Here is a 17,835-nt window from a genome sequence, read left to right as displayed (position 1 = left end):
ACCTTGCTGCAGAGCACACATCTTATTAGCCATGGTGTAAATAAACATTAATATGCCACCCTGATAAAGACTGTCCTCATCCTTGCAGTTCCTCTTGGTATATTATCGCCTTCGCTTGCAAAGTACACACACCCCAAACTGATCCAGTGGCATGTGCAAACAGCGGAGGAGCTGCTGACGCTGGGGCCAGACCATTACAACCACTTCACAGAAAATTATCATTAGTGCATCTGGCTGGAGGCCACGCAGCCCCATCAAAAGATTAAACTGTGCACACACAGTATGCATACATGCATCCTGTATGATTCCATAATCTATGTCAGATTCTTGATCAAACCGAGCGGATCACAACAATCTTTGCAAGCGTGGTCCTTTGTCAGAGAATTCCCTTTTGCACATTTTGGCAGACCGGCGACGGGCGGAACAGACACATGGGGGGATGAGGGCCGTCTCTGCGGGCCGACTGAAGGAGGGGAGACAGTGGATATAGATAGAAAGCGTGTAGGTTAACCAGCCACAGGGTATTCTCGTTCATTCAGCACATGGCAATAGAGAGGAAGCTTCAAGCAAAGAGGAAAGTCAGCATCCAGTCCAGCCCTGAGCATCAAATACTGCTGATCTGATAAACTAGAGAAAAGTCTGCTTATGTCTTCGGGCAGGCTTTTGAACAAACTGGATTGTGACTAGTATCAGACGTGATTGATTTAATGCACAATTAATAACAAAAGCATCTTTTCTTTCAATGCAAACTGCACCTTATGTGTACATACTGTATCGAGCAGGATGAAGTGAAGCAGCGGAGTGTGCATCATACTCTTGGTGAGAGTCTTTTTGGCTCGTCAAGATGACAGCAGCTGAACTCTTCAAAGAAATAAATTGTGTGGCATGTACACAAAGCTCTTTTATAAACTTCTCGATACGTCTGCAGATGGACTGACTGCAGCCAGAACCCAAGAGGAGACAGGCCTTATTCTGCTCTCTTATGTTGTTTCAATTACCAGTCTACTGTACAAAGGAGGCAGCCTGATGGCATGACGAGTGCACGGCGCTCTTCTCTGTCTCAGTTTGAGCCTCATAAAAGGAAGAGGGCCTGACGATGCCAGAGGCGGAGGATCCGGCTCTGCGGTCTGAGCTGAGAAACATCAGCAGAGCGCTATTCTTTAGAAGGAGATGTCCTTCAGTGTGGTGCCAACTCTCCCTGGGGCAGCAGCAGCAGCAGCAGCATATAAGACACAACCTCTTATTTACCATATACAGGATCTCTGCGTGCCCCTTAACGAGCCGGGATATTCAGCAATCACAGAGATAAAGGCCACAGCTTCTTTCACTGAAGAAGCAGTGGTTTTGCTGAATTAAATAATGATAATTAAGAAAATATTAATCAAACTCTCTCGGCTCTGCTGCTGTGAAGAGGGAGCGGCTCCTCCAGCTTAGCCTGTAGGAGTTCTCATTTAGAGTATGCCTGCGACCTATAGGGCTGCAGGCGAACACACACACACAAACACACACAGATGCACACAATTAAAAGCAGACCTTGGTGGCCTACTACTCTATAATTAAACACCCTTTGGTGCGCTGCAGAAGAAAGAAAAAATGTGAGCCAGGTTCAGATGTGTCAAGAAGGGAGAGAGATGAGAAGAAACATGAAGAAGCGTTCGGTTGTCTAAGTTCTGTTCAATGCGATGAATTAATAAATAGCACAAACTAATACCTTCCCAACGTGCAGTCGGTATGTCTGGCGGGCCGGCAGCAGCTTACACAGCTGTACTGTGAAACTTTAATGCTGCTGGATGCCTGCAGCGCTGCCTGGGCTTTGTCTCTGAGGTGAAGAGGGGGGAGCTTTCCACATGTTCGATCTAACTGGGACAAGTATTAGAAAAAAGGAAGAGGATGTGTCTGACCTTTGAGGCTGAAACCGCCATGGCAGCTGGGAGCGGTCACTGTTTCCTTAGATTATTAAAAACATTAAATGATCAGAAATCTCCTCTCAAACTCAAATGTTATTAGGTGATTATGTGGTATTATTCGTCACCTCTGAGGCTTCAGAGTGCTTGTCATTTGGCTCTAGTTGTTATGGTAATGCGGGGTATTCCATCTCCTTCCCAGCATGCTCTGTGTTTGACATTCATGGGGTTAAAGTCCTCTGAATGATGAAGTGCCAGCGTTTGGGACAGTAAATTGCATCGTTTCAATTGAGAAGAGAGTTCCCCTTGGGTTTGCTGGAGGTCCCTACGGGCTGGCCTTGAACAGAACAGCATGTTGTACATCCATATAAAAAAGGGAAAAATATGGTGGTACTTTCCTCTTTATGATGCAGAGATTAATCTGTCACCATATTCACGCATAAATCTCCCTCCCTGCTTTGCAAAATACTGTTTTACCTTACTTTACTCTATATTTTATTTTTTTATAGCCTATAAACATAAACCATCACAAAGGGCTAATGTTCTCATCAATATTATTACAAAATGATCATAAATCCAGAGCCTTGTTAAAATTTGAAGCCATTCCTCCCCTCAGCTACTCAACCAGTGAAAATATTAGACAGAAGCATTATTTTATCGGGCAGTTTCTCTCACAATCGTAGATGATCTTCTACAGCACACCACTTAGTTTTCATTAGATTATTAAGTCCGTGCGCTTCCCCTCACATCCTTTTCCTCATCGCTGTGTTCAGCAGTACTGATCTTGCCTTTTGGGGCCTTTTTTTCTTATACTTCAGTGGAAATGCCTTGACAACACTGTGGTGGTTATTTCATCCTGAGAGACCACAAACTAAACAGCAGAAACTCACTGTATAGACGCTTGTTTAGTGGTATGCAAATCATCTTTGCCAGAGGTAAAATTAACATTTTTAATTAAAATATTAGCACCAAACAAACACAGAAAAACACACTAATGATTAAATCATCTTGATGGAACCTCATAGTGGAAAATGAGGAACGTTTCTCATAATTCTTTGAATGAGAAGCTGCTGTGCAGATCACAGTGTAGTGTGCAGATCAGTGTGTTTTCATAAGGTCGTGGATCGGTTCGGCTGAAGTTTTGAATTCAAACAATAATTTAACTGCAATTGTTAAAACTCACAAGCTGCAGTACATTTCTATTTTCATTTCTTGCGCAAATAAAAATATGTTATCCGTATAGCTTCTTTCACTTATTTTCACTCACTCTACTACGTCCAATATATTCGAAAAATGGGTGATAATTAAATGTAATTTGTAATTTGAGATCAAATATTTCATCATGTTCAAAAATGTAAGATTCCTGCATTTCTTCAGCAGGTATCAGATATTATGAGGCCCTGAGACACCGAGCAGCTGGGGCTTCCTATAGTTGCTTTTAATGTTACTATAGCGCCCTCTAATGGTCGTTTGGGTAAATATCAAGTAAGAACAAACGAGGTGAGGTGCCAGGAATGTAAGAAACAGAACTACAACTCCAACAGATCAACTTTATTGCTGTTGTTTTCGGTATAACAAAAGTAAGCGGTCATACTGATTCTTCATGAATAAAAAAAGGTAAATGCTTCTTCTTGAACGCTGCATTCAAACGTTTGTGCAAAAAAGTCGGATGGGCTTTTGCCGCACAATTTGTTCCAAGTGTGATTTCCGTAACACCTTTCCAGTGAGGGCCCTTTTGATGCTGACAATTGATTTTTACTCCTCTGGTCCACACAGGCTGAGCAGCACCTTCTGGTAGTCTCCCTTGGTGTGTTCCTACAGAAACAGAGCAGGTTAGAGGGCCTGCATGACAGAACAAGCCTCACTGTAAATCAGTAACAGGCCAGGGGCAGACTGTGTGAGCCACTTACCAGAACAGTCTTCTGCAGAGACTGTCCAAAGCAGCTCTTGTATTCGCAGCAGATCTTCTTCAGGTCCACCTCGCAGCGTGACACGATAATTCTGGTCACTATCTTCTCTTTGGCTCCTTTACTCTGAGAAGACAAGCACAAGTCAGCACTTACTTAAGTTGTACAAGATCTAAACTTAACTACAGCAGCTGATGCAACACTGCTGTAAGATAACTTCTGCCAACTTTGGATTCTGTGTTCCCGCAGCAAAATTGCACTTTCACAAGCAGATGTACTCCTTTCTTCTTAAAAAAAAGAAGAGAAAAAAAGAGTCTGGCCCTCAAAATAGCCACTTTTGAACATGAAGAAAGAGAGCAGCACTGTAACTACCTTCATGGCTTCATTCAGTCTTTTGGCAAAGTACAGCTGTTTGTTTTCGAAACACTGAACTGGAACAAAAGGAAAACAGAATATCCACAATGAAACATCTTGTATTTGACAGATGAATTGTAAATGTAAATGTAAATGTAAATGTAAAATATTAACCTCAGATATGTCAATTCTAAGTAACTATTAGCATTAATAATGAATTTCTACGTACCGAGCACCAGAAAGGACTTTTGCAGGTCTCCTTTAACTTCCTTCGCGATGCTCTCCTGCATGTCATAGGGGCTGTAACTCTTGTACCTCTGAAACACTAGCAAGCAGAGAAAAATGACTAACTGATTGTTGATGGGTGCAAATTATGAAGGTTGATATAAAAATCAGCACTTCTGTGACAATGATACTAAAGACAACAGGGTCTCTGCCTCACCTCTTTGCAGGTGGGGTACACTTCTCTCAGACATAATAGAGATCCAGGTCGGCACATCAGTTCCTCTAATTTTTACTCCGGCGTCATAGAGAGCCTGAGTTGAATCAACAAAATATTAAATTTGATTACATTTGCATGCTTTTGGGTGAAGTATGACATTGGCATTAATGTTTCACTTGATGAAAACAGATTAACTTAATATCCCACAGAAAAAGTGAAAATAGGAAACTTACTCTGGCATCTTCATCAATCTTTTCATAGTCTACAACAGCAGAGGCCTCTGCTCTCTTGGTCTGCACAGAAATAAGACATGATCCAGTTCAGTTTTGACTGTATATTTATAGTTGTATAAATCATAAGGACAGGCACTAACAAGTCTCACCTGCACCAGAGCCAGGAGCAACTTAGCAAAGTTCCCAGAGGTGTCACCTGCCACATCTTTCTCCAGGTCCTTCTTGAACACTGTGGGAAATATTTTCAGTTTTAATCTCTAAGCTCTCTCTACATAAACAGAGTAAGCGCTACGGCCTAATAGTGTATGGAAAGCAGACAGCACAACAACCTATAGGTGAGGCATAATGTACTACGATGTATTCCAGCCATTAATGTGAACAGGATGTATTGGACTCACAGTCTTTGTAGACCTTCTTGATCTCCAACAGCTCATCATTGCTGCGTGAGCACAAAAGCTCAATCAGCGTTTCTTCATCTGTTCCCAAGCCCTGAAAGAGACACAAGCCTTCATTACTTCTTAAGCATTAAACTTTCAGATACACACAATTTACATTTAGATTTGGGTGCAGCAAAAAGCAACTCTGTGATTTGACCAGTAGAGGGTAGTGTAAGCCTTCAATCTAATCCAGTGACACAATCAGCGCCCTTTTACCTTGATACTTCCTCTGATCTCTGTGGCGTCGTACTGGGTCGTGCTCTTCATCAGTCCCAGGATCACTGATTCCAGAGAGCCAGACAGCGCTGCCTTCAGGGCTGTGATCATGTCCTAAAAACACAGTGACAGTGTTACCTGAATGTACTTAATGTGTCTCTTACTGTTACAGCCACCATATAATCAGAGGGCCTACTGTACCTTCTTTGCCCTTCTCTCATATGCAAAAGCAATCTCTCTCCTTTGTGTGTATGTCCGCTTTGTTAGGACGTCAATGATGGTCTGCTCATCCACTCCTAATGTGAGAAAGAAAGGGACAAGTATACATTATACACATCAGGTCAGACAAAATGGATTCAATTCAATCACAACATATATTTACAGAAATATATGTCTAGTCTTTTATTATTAAATTAAAAAGTGATGCATAACATCAGTGGTGGAAAATAACCCACTACATTTACTGAAGTATTGCAATTTAAAGGCACTATTCTTGAATATTTCTATTGCATGCTGCTTTAGACTTCTTCTTTACTACATTTCAGAGAGAAATATTGTAGTTTTTACTCTACTTCATTTATTTAACAGCTGTCTTAGCCAGTTGCTTTGCAGATTCAGATTAGAAACTAATTCACAATGAGCTTGACACTTGTTAAAAGGGCCAAGAAGCCATATTTGAGTAAAAGTAAAGATATTTAAAGTATCCGATATAAGTCGATTATATACATTTACATGTATGTATAATGTATAGTATGGGATGATTGATTTTCAGGTCTGTTATTCAGCTTTTTTCTGATTATCTGATAATATGTAAAGTAATATGCAATGTATGTAATGTATGTATGTAAAAGTAACTAGCAACTTAAGTTATCAAAGAAATTACAATGTTGGAGTAAAAAGTACAATATTTGCCTCCAAAATGTGGTGGAGTGGAAGTATAAAGTTGCAGAAAGTGGAAATACTCAAGTAAAGTACAAGTACCTCAAAATTGTACTTGAGTAAATGTATTTAGTTACATTCCATCACTGACCTACATTTGTAGTTTTGTGTTTTGATACATAAGAATAGACTGTACTTATGAAGTGTTGTTATGGGGACTGAGTAGTCTTGTAAGGCCCTTCTGGGAAAAGCATATTAAGATAGTAAATAACTTTTGTACTTAATATCAATAAGCAGTAATTATGAGGTTATTGAGGGAAACTCTTGGTCAATGGCCAAGTAGTTAGTTAAATGTGCTTCCTGATATAATGTGGTAACAAATTTATGAATTTGTTGAGCCAGTCAATAAGTAGATGAGACGCAACTTTAACAGAAGCACTGTGGGCTCACATTTTAAATTGTGAGGGCCTGCAAATGCCAGACAGCAGGTTTGAAGTCATTAAACATATAAAAGTGCCAGAGTGGCAGCAGACGTTGCTTGCTTCAACACATGACATGGTCACAAGGTATTTTCTCCTTCATAACCTCATTTGTTAAGAGACATCACTCCACACATTCTTCATTATTACAAAATGGTGGTCTGCTGAAGGGTAAGCATTGCCGTTGCCAGTAGCCAGGGTAGAGCTCTGCCAACACCAAGGCAGACTTGGAGGTGTTCCCAGCCTGGTCAAAACAGTTTAAGCCAGGATGCTGACTCACAAATACCAGCTACTCATCTGTGGAGAGGAGTTTCAGTACCAAGCACTCATTTTTTTTGGAGCAAACATGTACAGTACTGTATCTTGCCTTTGGTTTTGATAGCAGTCTCTATTCTGGCTGCATCTCTGTCTGCGTCAAAGTCCAGAGCGGTTACCACAGTGGGGTATGTGGGCTCACAGCTCTGAGGATTCAAAGGAAATCAGAGTGAGAGAAAACTCATGGTTTTTAAAAAAGTAAACAGTATGGAGTGCATCTTTTGCACATAATGTATGAAAGAAAACAAATATGACATTACCCCGATGTTGAGAGACAGCTGCCCGAGAAACTCTGATACCATAGCCATGTTGACTGTCCTGCAAAAGGTGAGAAAACGGTCAACGCTACACAATGTTGTAATTGCATCTCATTGTAATCCTATCACTGACTTCTCTGAGGTGAACCTTGCTAGGGGTCATGTTTGTCGTGTCGGAAGATAAAATCACTTGAGCCACCAATGTCTTCTTACAGAGACGCTTCATTCATTTAAGTTGGTGCTTTTGGTACAAATCAAATCAGTGCAAGATACATTATCCATTTAAATCAATAGTTGTTCCTTTGCTTTCACTGGTTTGTCATATACACGTTCATAGTTTCTAGTAAAATGGTTAAATACTACTGACAGTCAACTAACTCTATAAACTACTTGTTCAGTCTGGCATATATCCTTAAAAGCAACCCCCAGAGAGACACACCCTGGAAAAAACTACTGTGCTCCAGTCTGGAGTACATTCACATGTACACAAGAAAACAGGTCAGATCACATGCTGGAGATCAGAAATTCCTTCTTACTTAAACAAGTCAAGTTAAGAAACAACAAAACAAACTGAATGTGAACATTGTGGAAATCCTCTGTCATGACTACCTTAAATCTTTCTGCAGTGCAAGTTTCACATTCAGTAAGTCCACATTAAAATGTTCAATGACACTGAACTTACCCAAGTTGTTAAAGCTGAGATGACGGCAGAACACTTGACCAGACGATGTTAAAGTTAAATGGGTGTGGAGGTTTTAACTTTTCTGACATAGAAAAAGGCTTCCCTCTTTCACCTCCCCTGACTCACATTCCCTCCCCTTTCCATGCACTCATAACTCCACCCAACACCACAAGAAGCCACTGGAAGCTCGAGCAAGGCGACTCAGAATTTTAAAGCTTTGTTAAAGTTTTCCCACACAGATTTAAAGTCGCTGAAGCAATATACCTCCAGGAGATGTCTCACACAGTCCAGACAGTGAACAGTTACAAAGGTGTGCATTACAAACAGCAATCGTACTCACATACGGATATTTTAGAAAAAGTTTATTGGGGATTTGTTTCAACAAGAATATACAAAACTGTCTCTGAACAAAATAAAAACATGAACGTATAGATTCTATACTGTAAAAGTGCTTCAACACTAACATTCATATTTAAGGTCACGATATAATTCCAGTGTGGAATCGTAGACTTTATCAGTGCTATCCTTTCCTTTCCTTTCCTTTCCTTCACTTTCCTTAGCAGTACTGATCCCGCTCCTCTTCTGACTCATCTCACCTATGATAAGAAATGATATTAAAGACATGATATCAAATCCTTTGACACAGGATTTTAAACAGACTTCTGAATCAGCTTCTTGATGTACTTGTTACGCCTGGCGGCACGCTTATTTTTCTTCTTCTTGTTGCCTCCTGCGTTGTTCGTCGGCGGCCCCGCTCCGTGGTTTTTGAACTGAGATGACCCAGCTGTTGCTTTCTGTTGGGACAAACAGAAAGTAAGAAAGTAAGAAAAGTAGCGCCATAAATGTAATGCCATACTTGTAATTCACTAACATGAGTGGCAAATGTTTATGATCTTTTGTTTTTCTTTGTGGTTTCACAAGTTAGATGCGTCAATGTCTTCGCTCTGTGGAATTTCAGACAGGCATCCAGTGAATGTCTCAGGGTCCACCCCAGTAAAGACTGCGGAGCTGCTGTTGATACTGCTATGCTCTCTATTGTCCCTGTTGTTAGTTTTGGGCTTGTGCAGGCAAATTACACAGAAGTATGCTGGTTCAGCTTCTCTGATAAGAAACTGGCCATGGGCTTTGCACTTACCACAACATAATGGGAGACTGCATTTCATTTATCTTGGTTTTTTAGAGATCCCTTTGTGTGTATGTCTAACAAAGGGTGTGGACTTCCCAGGCATTAACCAATAAACACTTACCAATTGTTCCAACAATTTTTTCACCTCATTGCCACCATTTGTCCGGCCATGACCTCGATTGTCTTTAGTGCCGTCTATCAGCGCATGAGGATATTAATCAAGTGCACACACCTTCAGGATGGCCCTCAGTGGGAAGGTGCAGGGGACATGGCCGTGTTTCTGGTGGAAGGGCAGGACCACATGTGGATCAACAGGTATCCAGGGCACGAGGCCTGGAGCTGGGGGCCGTGGGACAGAGCTGTGGACCTGCTGCAGGTTGTAAGCCCCCCGACTCCCTTTCCCATTAGCTGCTTTTAATAGGGTCACAAATGGTTCCGCTGCCTTGTGCGTAATCAGGTACCGTCCTTCCTCTAACCTACAAAACCAGATGAAGTCATCAAGGGTGTGTTAAAGTCAAAAACTGACACAAAGGAGACATGTTGCAGCATTTTGAGTTTCCTGTCAAATGACTGAAACGTAGGTGAACAGAGCCTTAAGAAATCAGAAGGTGACACATCTAGTGTGTGTCGTTGAGTAATCGATTGCGTAACGCTCCAGCACAAACATGAAGGCAGCCTAACGTCGGATTTTTTGCCCCAGGCTCTCAGACCTGCATGTACAATCATTTCATCATCTTCAACAGAGCGTGAGCAGATGTGCACAGACAACTCACTCATCTGCAGATGTCGTCTGACTAAACAATAGTTTAAGACCAAACATTATCAATTTCTTACAGTTTCTATACATTAAACATAAGAAAACTGTTACATTCAATCAAAAAATGTGCCTGTACAGTGAGCCTGGACTAACAATTTCTCTCTCTCTCTCTCTCTCAAAATATTCTAACAAGACGATGCATTTGCAAAATGAAGAGATCAGATCCTGCTGAGAGCCCAAATCTAATAATCTACAAACAACATGCAGACAATGAAAATCCTCAACAGTTTACCCAGTCAGTTTCTTCAGTAGGTGGTGCAGTATATTCAGTGACTTGGACGGCCTGTGGATGGAAAAGAGACATCAGCATGTTACAGCTTGTCTACTTTGGTAGATTTCGAAATTTCAACACTGCTTCTGATGACAAAACCAGAGGCGATGAAAGCAACCATTGATGAAAAGGCGCAGATTATTGATAAACTATCTGAATCCCTAGATGACAATCTCTTAAATAACATAATCACACAGTGGCGATTAGGTTAATCCCAATCATCCGCACACATCTGTTGGAGCGACACTCACTTGAACCCACAGGAGATGTTCTGTCTCCAGTCGTCAGGCAGCTTTCTCAGCAGAGCTACTTTTGATGTGTACGCATCGATGTGAGCTACGGAGACAGAAAGGGAGGGCGAGAGATGCACCGGGAAAAAGAACAAGAGCTAATGAGCGTGCACATCAAGAGCTTCACTTCATCATCAATGCCATTCCTAGTGCTTACAAAGTAATTAGTCTGTGATGATTTGCCAGCGTTGTTACAAGCTTGAGTGGGTGGTAAGAAATGCTTGTTGGTCCTGTCTCCTTTTCCTGCCTCCCACTCCAGCTTGTAATGCCTGCATATTTCAATGGTGCCTTCCTTCAATTATGGACTGCTTTAGGGCTTGTAACCAAAGCTATAAATACACAATTGAGAGAATGCCACAAGATAAACCACATGACGAACTACGAACCACTGTACAAAGAAGGAAGTCTTTTGTCAGTTGTTCCTATTGCATAATGCCATTATATTAAAGATATGTCATATTGTTTTGAATAAAGTTTGAATGCTGTCATTGTTTTCCCTCTGGATATTCCTTTTCCTGTGCTACTGTTAGTAACCAAGGACACAAAGACTACTAAATCTTATACTTAAAACTGAAACATGCTCCTGAAAGAAATCTAAACTCTGATTGATACATGATACAGGGTTACATCCTCTTTTGGCAAAGCTATTTATAGCAGTGAAACTGATCATAAAGAACCGGTATACAGGCGTGTTGTACTGACAGTAACACTGATGATGTCAACTATGCTAACAAACTGGAAAGGGGTGTAATTTAGGGGCTATTTTTAAATTTTTAAAGAATTATGCTCTGTAGATAATGACGCACACTACCAGCCAACAATTCAAAGAACCTGGTACAAAGGGGAGTTGGAGTCTTCCCCTGAATCTTGAGCTACAGGTAAGCAGCACATGCAAGTCAACAAATATGCATTAGGGGAGTTTAACCGAAGTTCAAAACAACATTTAGCTGAGCTCGGCACACTGCATTCTCTGTAATTCCCCACAATCATGTGTGGCTGTAGTTATGGCAACAAAATAAACTCAATCACCACACAGTCACAGCAGGACGGTGAGTCATCTGCAGACTATTCCATTGGTTTGTGGGAGGATCTGCCATGTGGACTCGACTAATCCCCATGTGGGAAGGAGAGGAAAAAATCTCTTTTTTTATCCAGATAAATATTACATCGACTATTATCTTGGCAATTATGTTGAAAAATTAAAGACTAAAGGGATACTCCACTTTAGTAGACAACTGAGAGCAATTTGGCAACATCTGCCTCGGTTTTCATTTAATCTAGTAAGAGTGAGGTGAAAGTGCTTGAAGTTTTACCTGTGTATGATACAGTGCTGGAGTGGAGCAATGTCTCAGTCCACAGCTCGCAAGCCTCACTGCTGCTTAGACGCTCGGCACCATAACACAGTTGGTACTCCAGTTTGGGTAAGACGTGCACTGGCACAAACTATTAGGGCAGAAAACAAAAGGACAGAAATAGGACCGTTGCATGTACTAATTCTTAGGTATGTACAGTATGGCATGGTATATTCTTTCAGCCGATACAAGAACGGATAATTAGCCGCTTCTCATGGCCTAGAAGATTACCAATATTTTCACATTTTTGTAATTTCAGAAGTTCATGGCTCTACCAAGATGCAGCAGTTTGATGTTATGAGCACAATAGGCTGCACTAAAAGATGCATACCACCACCTACCTACAGTATCAGAGTGTTTAGATGCTAAAAGTACTGATAAACAGTTGCTAACAGAAATTTGATACATTTTCTCCAACATTCATCATGCATCCCCCACTAATTTTATACCTTATTTTTGTGAAATTAAATCATGACATTCAGGAGAAGGTGTACAGACAAACATGTATACCTGGTTTTGGCTGCTGCTGGCTACTTTTCTGCTGTGGGTCAGTGACACAGAGCTGCGCACCATGAGCAGCAAATCTTGCAGACTATAGAGCTTGTAGAGCAGGTTGCCTTCCTCTGGAGCCTCGTAATCCTGTTCATCTTCTGTACCAGCCTGCAGATCTTGTGACAGTATTTCTAGATGGGGGGGGACAATAAAATACTTAATACTAATTCAGCAAAATGACACGACTTAAAAGCAAAGAAATACAATTAATTTGACACTAACTTTTGTGCTCTGGAGTAGAAATCTTGGCAGCTGCTGCAGATTCGAGAGGAGCAGCACAGGTCTTCCCCTCCTGGTGTTGGTTTCTCTCCAAGTATGAGGACACACAGGGCTTAACCAGAGAAATTGAATGGGATTGAACCGAGGGTCCCGAACATTGGGTGGATGAGGTGCTCTCCTCTGATATGGTTGATGATTTGGCTTTGTCACCGGCAGAATTGAACATGGCTGTCTGCATGCGCAGGATCTCACTCAGCTGGTCTCCAGATACCTTTGCTTTTTTGGTTTGTCGCCTCATCCTGCCAGCGCTTTGAGGGGACGATGACTCTGAAGTCACAGGCACAGATTCAGTCGGTCTGGTCTTAGGTCGTCTAGGTGTTACAGTTGGAGACACAGAGTCATCAATGACCAGCTTCTCATCATCTGAGTCTCCTGCAAGAGCAATGTCTTCATCACTTTCTTGAGCAGAGTCCTGTCTCCTTTGTTCAGTTTTTTGTACAACGGTCTCACTCTGGACTGGCTTCGTTGTCTCCTCTGTCATGGGCTCATCCAAACCTGCCAGTGAGGTGTTCGTCTCTTCTTGGGAACAGCTTTTTCTCTTGGGGGTTTTAATGGGTGTTGTCTCTCCAAATGTCTCGAGGTCAGTGAGGTCCACCTCAAAGTCAAGACTGGTGTCTTCAAAAGAAACAATATTTCTTTGAGAGCTCTCCTGATTAAGACACAGAAAACAAAGAATCATTGCAGTGATGAAACCATGTCATGTACATTACACCACATATAGGAAGACATCTATTTGTGCGTCAACATACCGTTGAGAGTTGCTTCTCGTTCACAGGAAGCTCGGTCATGACATGGAACACATTTTTACTGCCATTCTTCTTGATGGAAAGCTTCAAACTCTCCTCATGGTAGATATGGCTCCTCTCTCTCACTGTCATCTCAGTCTTCAGAAATGGTGAATCAATATAAACAGTCTTCTTCTGACCACTGCCTGTAGGTAAGAAAAATAAAGGAAGTGTGAAACAGTGCCATCATGTGGCTATTCGATGTCAGTACAAACTGTGGTCTATCTCAGATTTCATTACTGCTACATGCCGTTTTTCTTTCAGACATTATTTTAAAAGTCTAAACCTTCAAAAAAGAGAATCAGATCTTGCAAAATCTGAACATGTACTGCCAACATGAAACCTATTTTACAGTGAATGTAACAATCTTATGTCATATGTACAGATCCAAATATTCTAAAAATGCACTATTTTAACAACAGTTTCAAACACCAGTCAAGAAGAAATGCAGCATTGATGTAGCCAAGTACATTTCTCGGGTCATGATCCATTTGGTGAAATTAAATGTATTTTTAATTAAATCAAACTAATTCCTGCCACAGCCTGAGTTGCTAAATGATGCTGCTAACCTTTTCCCGGCTTTGCTTTGACCCAGACAGGCATTTCCCATTGCTCTGCAAAGTCAGGGCCGTGGTTGTTCAGCAGCCTGAACAAAGCATCTCGAGTCAGACACACGTGAGGCTCATAACGAGCACACAGCTTCTCTGCATTACCGTCACAGCTGATTGTCTGGAGAGGAAAAACAAGACCATGTTATGTTACAGAACATCTGCTGTATGAAAAAAAAAGAGAAACACAGGTAACTACACAACTTTCTAAAATTAACCGGACTTTGACAGAACTGTGTGTGACCTGGCATCTTTCAGAAACACAATTAGCACTGGTTTTGCTGAGCAAGACATGAACACCCTCTGGTGTCTTTTGTGAAAACTGCAAGAGCTGAAAAGGAGTTACAATAGACCTGCGGTCATGAATCCCATTCTAGCAGTAAAACCTCTTTGTGACTTACTTTATTGGAGTAATTAAAAAAGCGAGACAATTGCTTACAGCGTGCATGTCCTTAGCTTTTTTAGCTGGAGGATTCACTGATGAAACACTCTGATAATCCGATGCAAGCTGTGCGTCAGCAGGCACTATCTTGTGGTCTGTAATATCCACATTGCCCTGGAGAAATAAAGGGTACAAATATGGAAACAGAGGAAGTGAATCAAACCCAAAAGGCTGATTCTGCAATTCAACAGCACAAGTTGAAAGGTTGAATAGAAAAGTGGACAGTGGCATTTCTGAACAACATCAGCACATTAGGTGATAATCCTACACGTATGGGACAACAACAGCTCTTTTCAAAAGTACGTTACCATGATAAGCAGCTGTTTCTCAAAGGTCAGCTTCAGCCCTGCGTCGAATGTTCCCCCTGTCAAACTAGTCATCTCATGGATCTGGTAGAGCTGTGGAAATGTCTGAAGGCACCCCAAACAGCTCCTGAAGAAATCCTGAAAAATAAATCAGGGCTGTGCTTTAAGACTTTGAACATACTTCTCACAGAGCCGATGACAGGTGCAATCCCTGTAGCATCAGTACCTCTGAATATTGCATAGCTCCCTGTGATATGAAGTTGTAGTCGTCAGCGCATATTCTGGCCACATCTTGCAGGTACCTCGTGAACTCCATCACTTCATTGTCTACTCGTGTCTTTAAACTCTGAAATATAAGAGTGGATTATTTGAGGAAGCGATGTAACAAGGAGAAGCAGGATTTAAATATGATAAAGGGGTGAATGTTGGTACCGGTGTGAGACCCCCTCTGTTTTTACTCATCAAAATGTCAAAATACATCTTCTGCTGACTGCTGGACAGGGTCGACAAACGGGGGTAGGGCAGTCTGGGTTCAGGAAAATCAGCATCCGCCTCATTCTCAACCTGCTGGAGCTTTACTCTTGATTTTTTGGCACCCCTACATTCTTCTGAGCCTTCTGCAGGATTGTCTGTGCACGGATCATCACTATCACGGCTGTCCCAATGGGACTCTTTGCTGCTGATGCAACCGTTGTCTTTAAACTCTCCAGCTTTTTCTGTGGAGGAAGAGCAGGAGGGTTTTGCAGCCCCAACATCACGCCCCTGTTTTATGTTGGCATTCTCTGCAGGACTTTGGGAATAAGAAAAGAATGGGGCGAAGATAACATGTCAGATAAACACTCACTAGTTAGCCTTTGAAAAACACAGTGAAGATGCACCTCATCTGATGTTATTTCAATACCTTTGTAGAGAGGCCCACAGTTCTCTGATATTTGGTGCAAGGGAATATTTGTCATAGAGATCTCTGGTAAAGAAAGGAGCATCAGGGACTGGAGGGTCCTCCCTGAAATTAAAAGGAGAAGATATAGGACATTAGAGGGTCTGTGTTGTACCCAGACAATCATAACTGGTTCTGCACTGTCCTGCTAAAAGTAGTATTTTGGTTTAAATAACCGTTCCTTATTTTAAAAACATTTTAGCTACTACAACACTGACAATTTTCCACATGACATAATACCAACCAACAGAAATAATGCCATCCAGGTGTAAAGAATTTCAAAGTGTTATATAATAGTGCATCACATTATATCACCACATACATGGCACATTGCTTTTCCTGTAAGCGACTCTTACATCAGGTATCAATGCTTTTCACTTCACCAACCAAACACACAGTCAGCAGATTGCAAAAAGAAAGTCAAGTGAGCAAAAGCTGTGGAGGAAGCACAGCAAAATGTATTCAGTGATACAATTATTTACGTTTCTTTACCGGTCTGTATTAAACATTTTCTAGATAATGCTTTAATTGACACAATGCTGAACATGCTTTTTTTTTGCCATGTGATGTGAACTTACTTTAAATTAATCAGTGGCCAATTTTGCAATTATCCAGCTGACAAGTAAAATGTGCCATGCTTGTTGTTGGTTCCTTCATTTGTTTCAAATAGCACATTGTATTAAATAAATAAATGAAGTACTGAACTATAACAAAACATTTAACACTACACATTGTTTGTGCTTTTTCACTGCCAATTGTGTTATATTTTGCACCAAAAATACAACATTGTGAACACCACAACTTCCCGTTTAGACCTTCAAAATAAAAGCCAACGTTACCATAACGTTGTTTAGTCCAATTTAATTGTTGTTACACGTTATTGTTCAGCTAGTCCGTCTAGTCCCGTCCGATCTGTATGTTATAGGTATATTGCTCGGCTAAAATAATATAAATCTGTCAAAAGATAACGCAAAACGTTTCGTTCGATCAAAAACAAGGCACTGTGTTTAGCTAGCTTACTAAGCTAACTTCCTGTCTTATTAAAATAACTTGACGGTCAGCTAATGCTAGCCTGATGCACTTTCACGTTTTACATACAATAGTGGAAGTCCACAACAAACAGCTACACAAACCAGAAACACGTTGGTGGTAGCTGTCCGGTTAAGCGCACTTTTATTATACAAATATCGCTCGCTAATGTTTAGTTAGCATGGCTAGGTTAGCTGTCTGTCACAACACAACTCTCAGGCGTGGGACGCTGACTAGCTTGTTTGCTAACATTAGCCAGCCCAAAGTTAATGAATAAGTTGAATTGCATTAATTGGCACAACATCTAACGTTACCACAGAACTTTGCAGTGGAAGTATCACTCACCACGTCAGGTCCATTGTGGTCAGTACCAAGCGGTCCGCAGGAATGACACAAACTCCTGTTTTAAGTGAGTTAGCATTAGCCAGCTAACAAACGTTTGACAGGCGACATTCTTCGTCTGTTGAAATGATGTTGACTTTAAAGGCCCCTGTGTACACTGCTGCCCCCCTCTGGACATTAAAGGTAATTGATTTGCCTATTGACTTCCAGCTCCAGTGCAGACTTGACTGGATCTCCTGCATTTTCCATATTATGATGCTCATACCCTCATCTGGCTCAGGCATATATTTAAAAAATCAAGTTAAGATATAACGCCCCAGAAACAATAGGTTGAAACCTACTATTGGTCCTGCTTCAAATGGAAATAATGTTTTTTTTCTTTTGCATTGGGCTAATGATAAAAATGTTGACGCCTTTGCAAATATTTTAAGGATCTGAGCTTTATCAGATGGCAGTTCGTAAGGCTTCAACACCACGGCCAAGGTGCTACATCGCAAAATGAGATGAAACATTAATATTCCCTGCAGGGAAATTGAGTCATCCATTAAAATAACAGACCTGTGTCCCAGGAGGTACAGAAACTACAACGTGTTAC

General features: G+C 41.2%; 2 protein-coding genes across 3 annotated transcripts; both read right to left on the bottom strand.

Annotated features, from left to right (window-relative positions):
- Positions 1 to 3,440: 3,440 nt before the first annotated feature.
- Positions 3,441 to 8,254, bottom strand: LOC311264206 (annexin A2-like). The gene is made up of 13 exons (XM_084364886.1): positions 8,106 to 8,254; positions 7,427 to 7,484; positions 7,219 to 7,312; positions 5,695 to 5,789; positions 5,494 to 5,607; positions 5,239 to 5,329; positions 4,990 to 5,069; positions 4,841 to 4,900; positions 4,608 to 4,701; positions 4,395 to 4,490; positions 4,184 to 4,242; positions 3,815 to 3,937; positions 3,441 to 3,719 (listed from the first exon to the last, which is right to left on the bottom strand). The coding sequence occupies exons 2-13, from the start codon at positions 7,472 to 7,474 to the stop codon at positions 3,660 to 3,662; spliced, it is 1,014 nt and encodes a 337-aa protein (XP_084221012.1). The 5' UTR covers positions 7,475 to 7,484; positions 8,106 to 8,254; the 3' UTR covers positions 3,441 to 3,659.
- A 196-nt stretch (positions 8,255 to 8,450) lies between these two features.
- On the bottom strand, positions 8,451 to 17,380 carry ice2 (interactor of little elongator complex ELL subunit 2). 2 transcript variants are annotated; one of them, XM_084364885.1, is made up of 16 exons: positions 17,244 to 17,380; positions 15,834 to 15,935; positions 15,365 to 15,722; positions 15,159 to 15,278; positions 14,936 to 15,070; positions 14,625 to 14,741; positions 14,147 to 14,306; positions 13,542 to 13,723; positions 12,736 to 13,441; positions 12,472 to 12,644; positions 11,923 to 12,052; positions 10,571 to 10,655; positions 10,281 to 10,331; positions 9,464 to 9,707; positions 8,790 to 8,899; positions 8,451 to 8,701 (listed from the first exon to the last, which is right to left on the bottom strand). In XM_084364885.1, the coding sequence occupies exons 1-16, from the start codon at positions 17,255 to 17,257 to the stop codon at positions 8,698 to 8,700; spliced, it is 2,691 nt and encodes an 896-aa protein (XP_084221011.1). In that variant the 5' UTR covers positions 17,258 to 17,380; the 3' UTR covers positions 8,451 to 8,697. The 2 variants fall into 2 exon arrangements, with proteins under 2 accessions (XP_084221011.1, XP_084221010.1); XM_084364884.1 differs by having other exon boundaries at positions 8,451 to 8,899.
- Positions 17,381 to 17,835: the final 455 nt, after the last annotated feature.

The sequence above is a fragment of the Pagrus pagrus genome, assembly GCF_965226575.1.
Source record: "Pagrus pagrus genome assembly, chromosome: 10".
NCBI classification, from domain to species: Eukaryota; Metazoa; Chordata; class Actinopteri; order Spariformes; family Sparidae; genus Pagrus; species Pagrus pagrus.
The sequence above is the reverse complement of the archived record's forward strand: the minus strand, read 5'-3'. Positions and strand labels throughout refer to the sequence as shown.

Bases quoted from the DNA above. Each gene is read 5' to 3' on its own strand.
- ice2 (XM_084364884.1), bottom strand. The intron at 15,723-15,833 runs GTATTGAAATAA...TTATTCCCAAAG, and splicing joins CTGTGGGCCTCTCTACAAAG to TCCTGCAGAGAATGCCAACA. The intron at 12,645-12,735 runs GTTAGTGTCAAA...CCCCCCATCTAG, and splicing joins TTCTACTCCAGAGCACAAAA to AAATACTGTCACAAGATCTG.
- LOC311264206 (XM_084364886.1), bottom strand. From the start codon at position 7,474: ATGGCTATGGTATCAGAGTTTCTCGGGCAGCTGTCTCTCAACATCGGG. The intron at 5,070-5,238 runs GTGAGTCCAATA...TATTTCCCACAG, and splicing joins CAAGAAGGTCTACAAAGACT to TGTTCAAGAAGGACCTGGAG. The intron at 4,901-4,989 runs GTGAGACTTGTT...ATTTCTGTGCAG, and splicing joins TGCTCCTGGCTCTGGTGCAG to ACCAAGAGAGCAGAGGCCTC.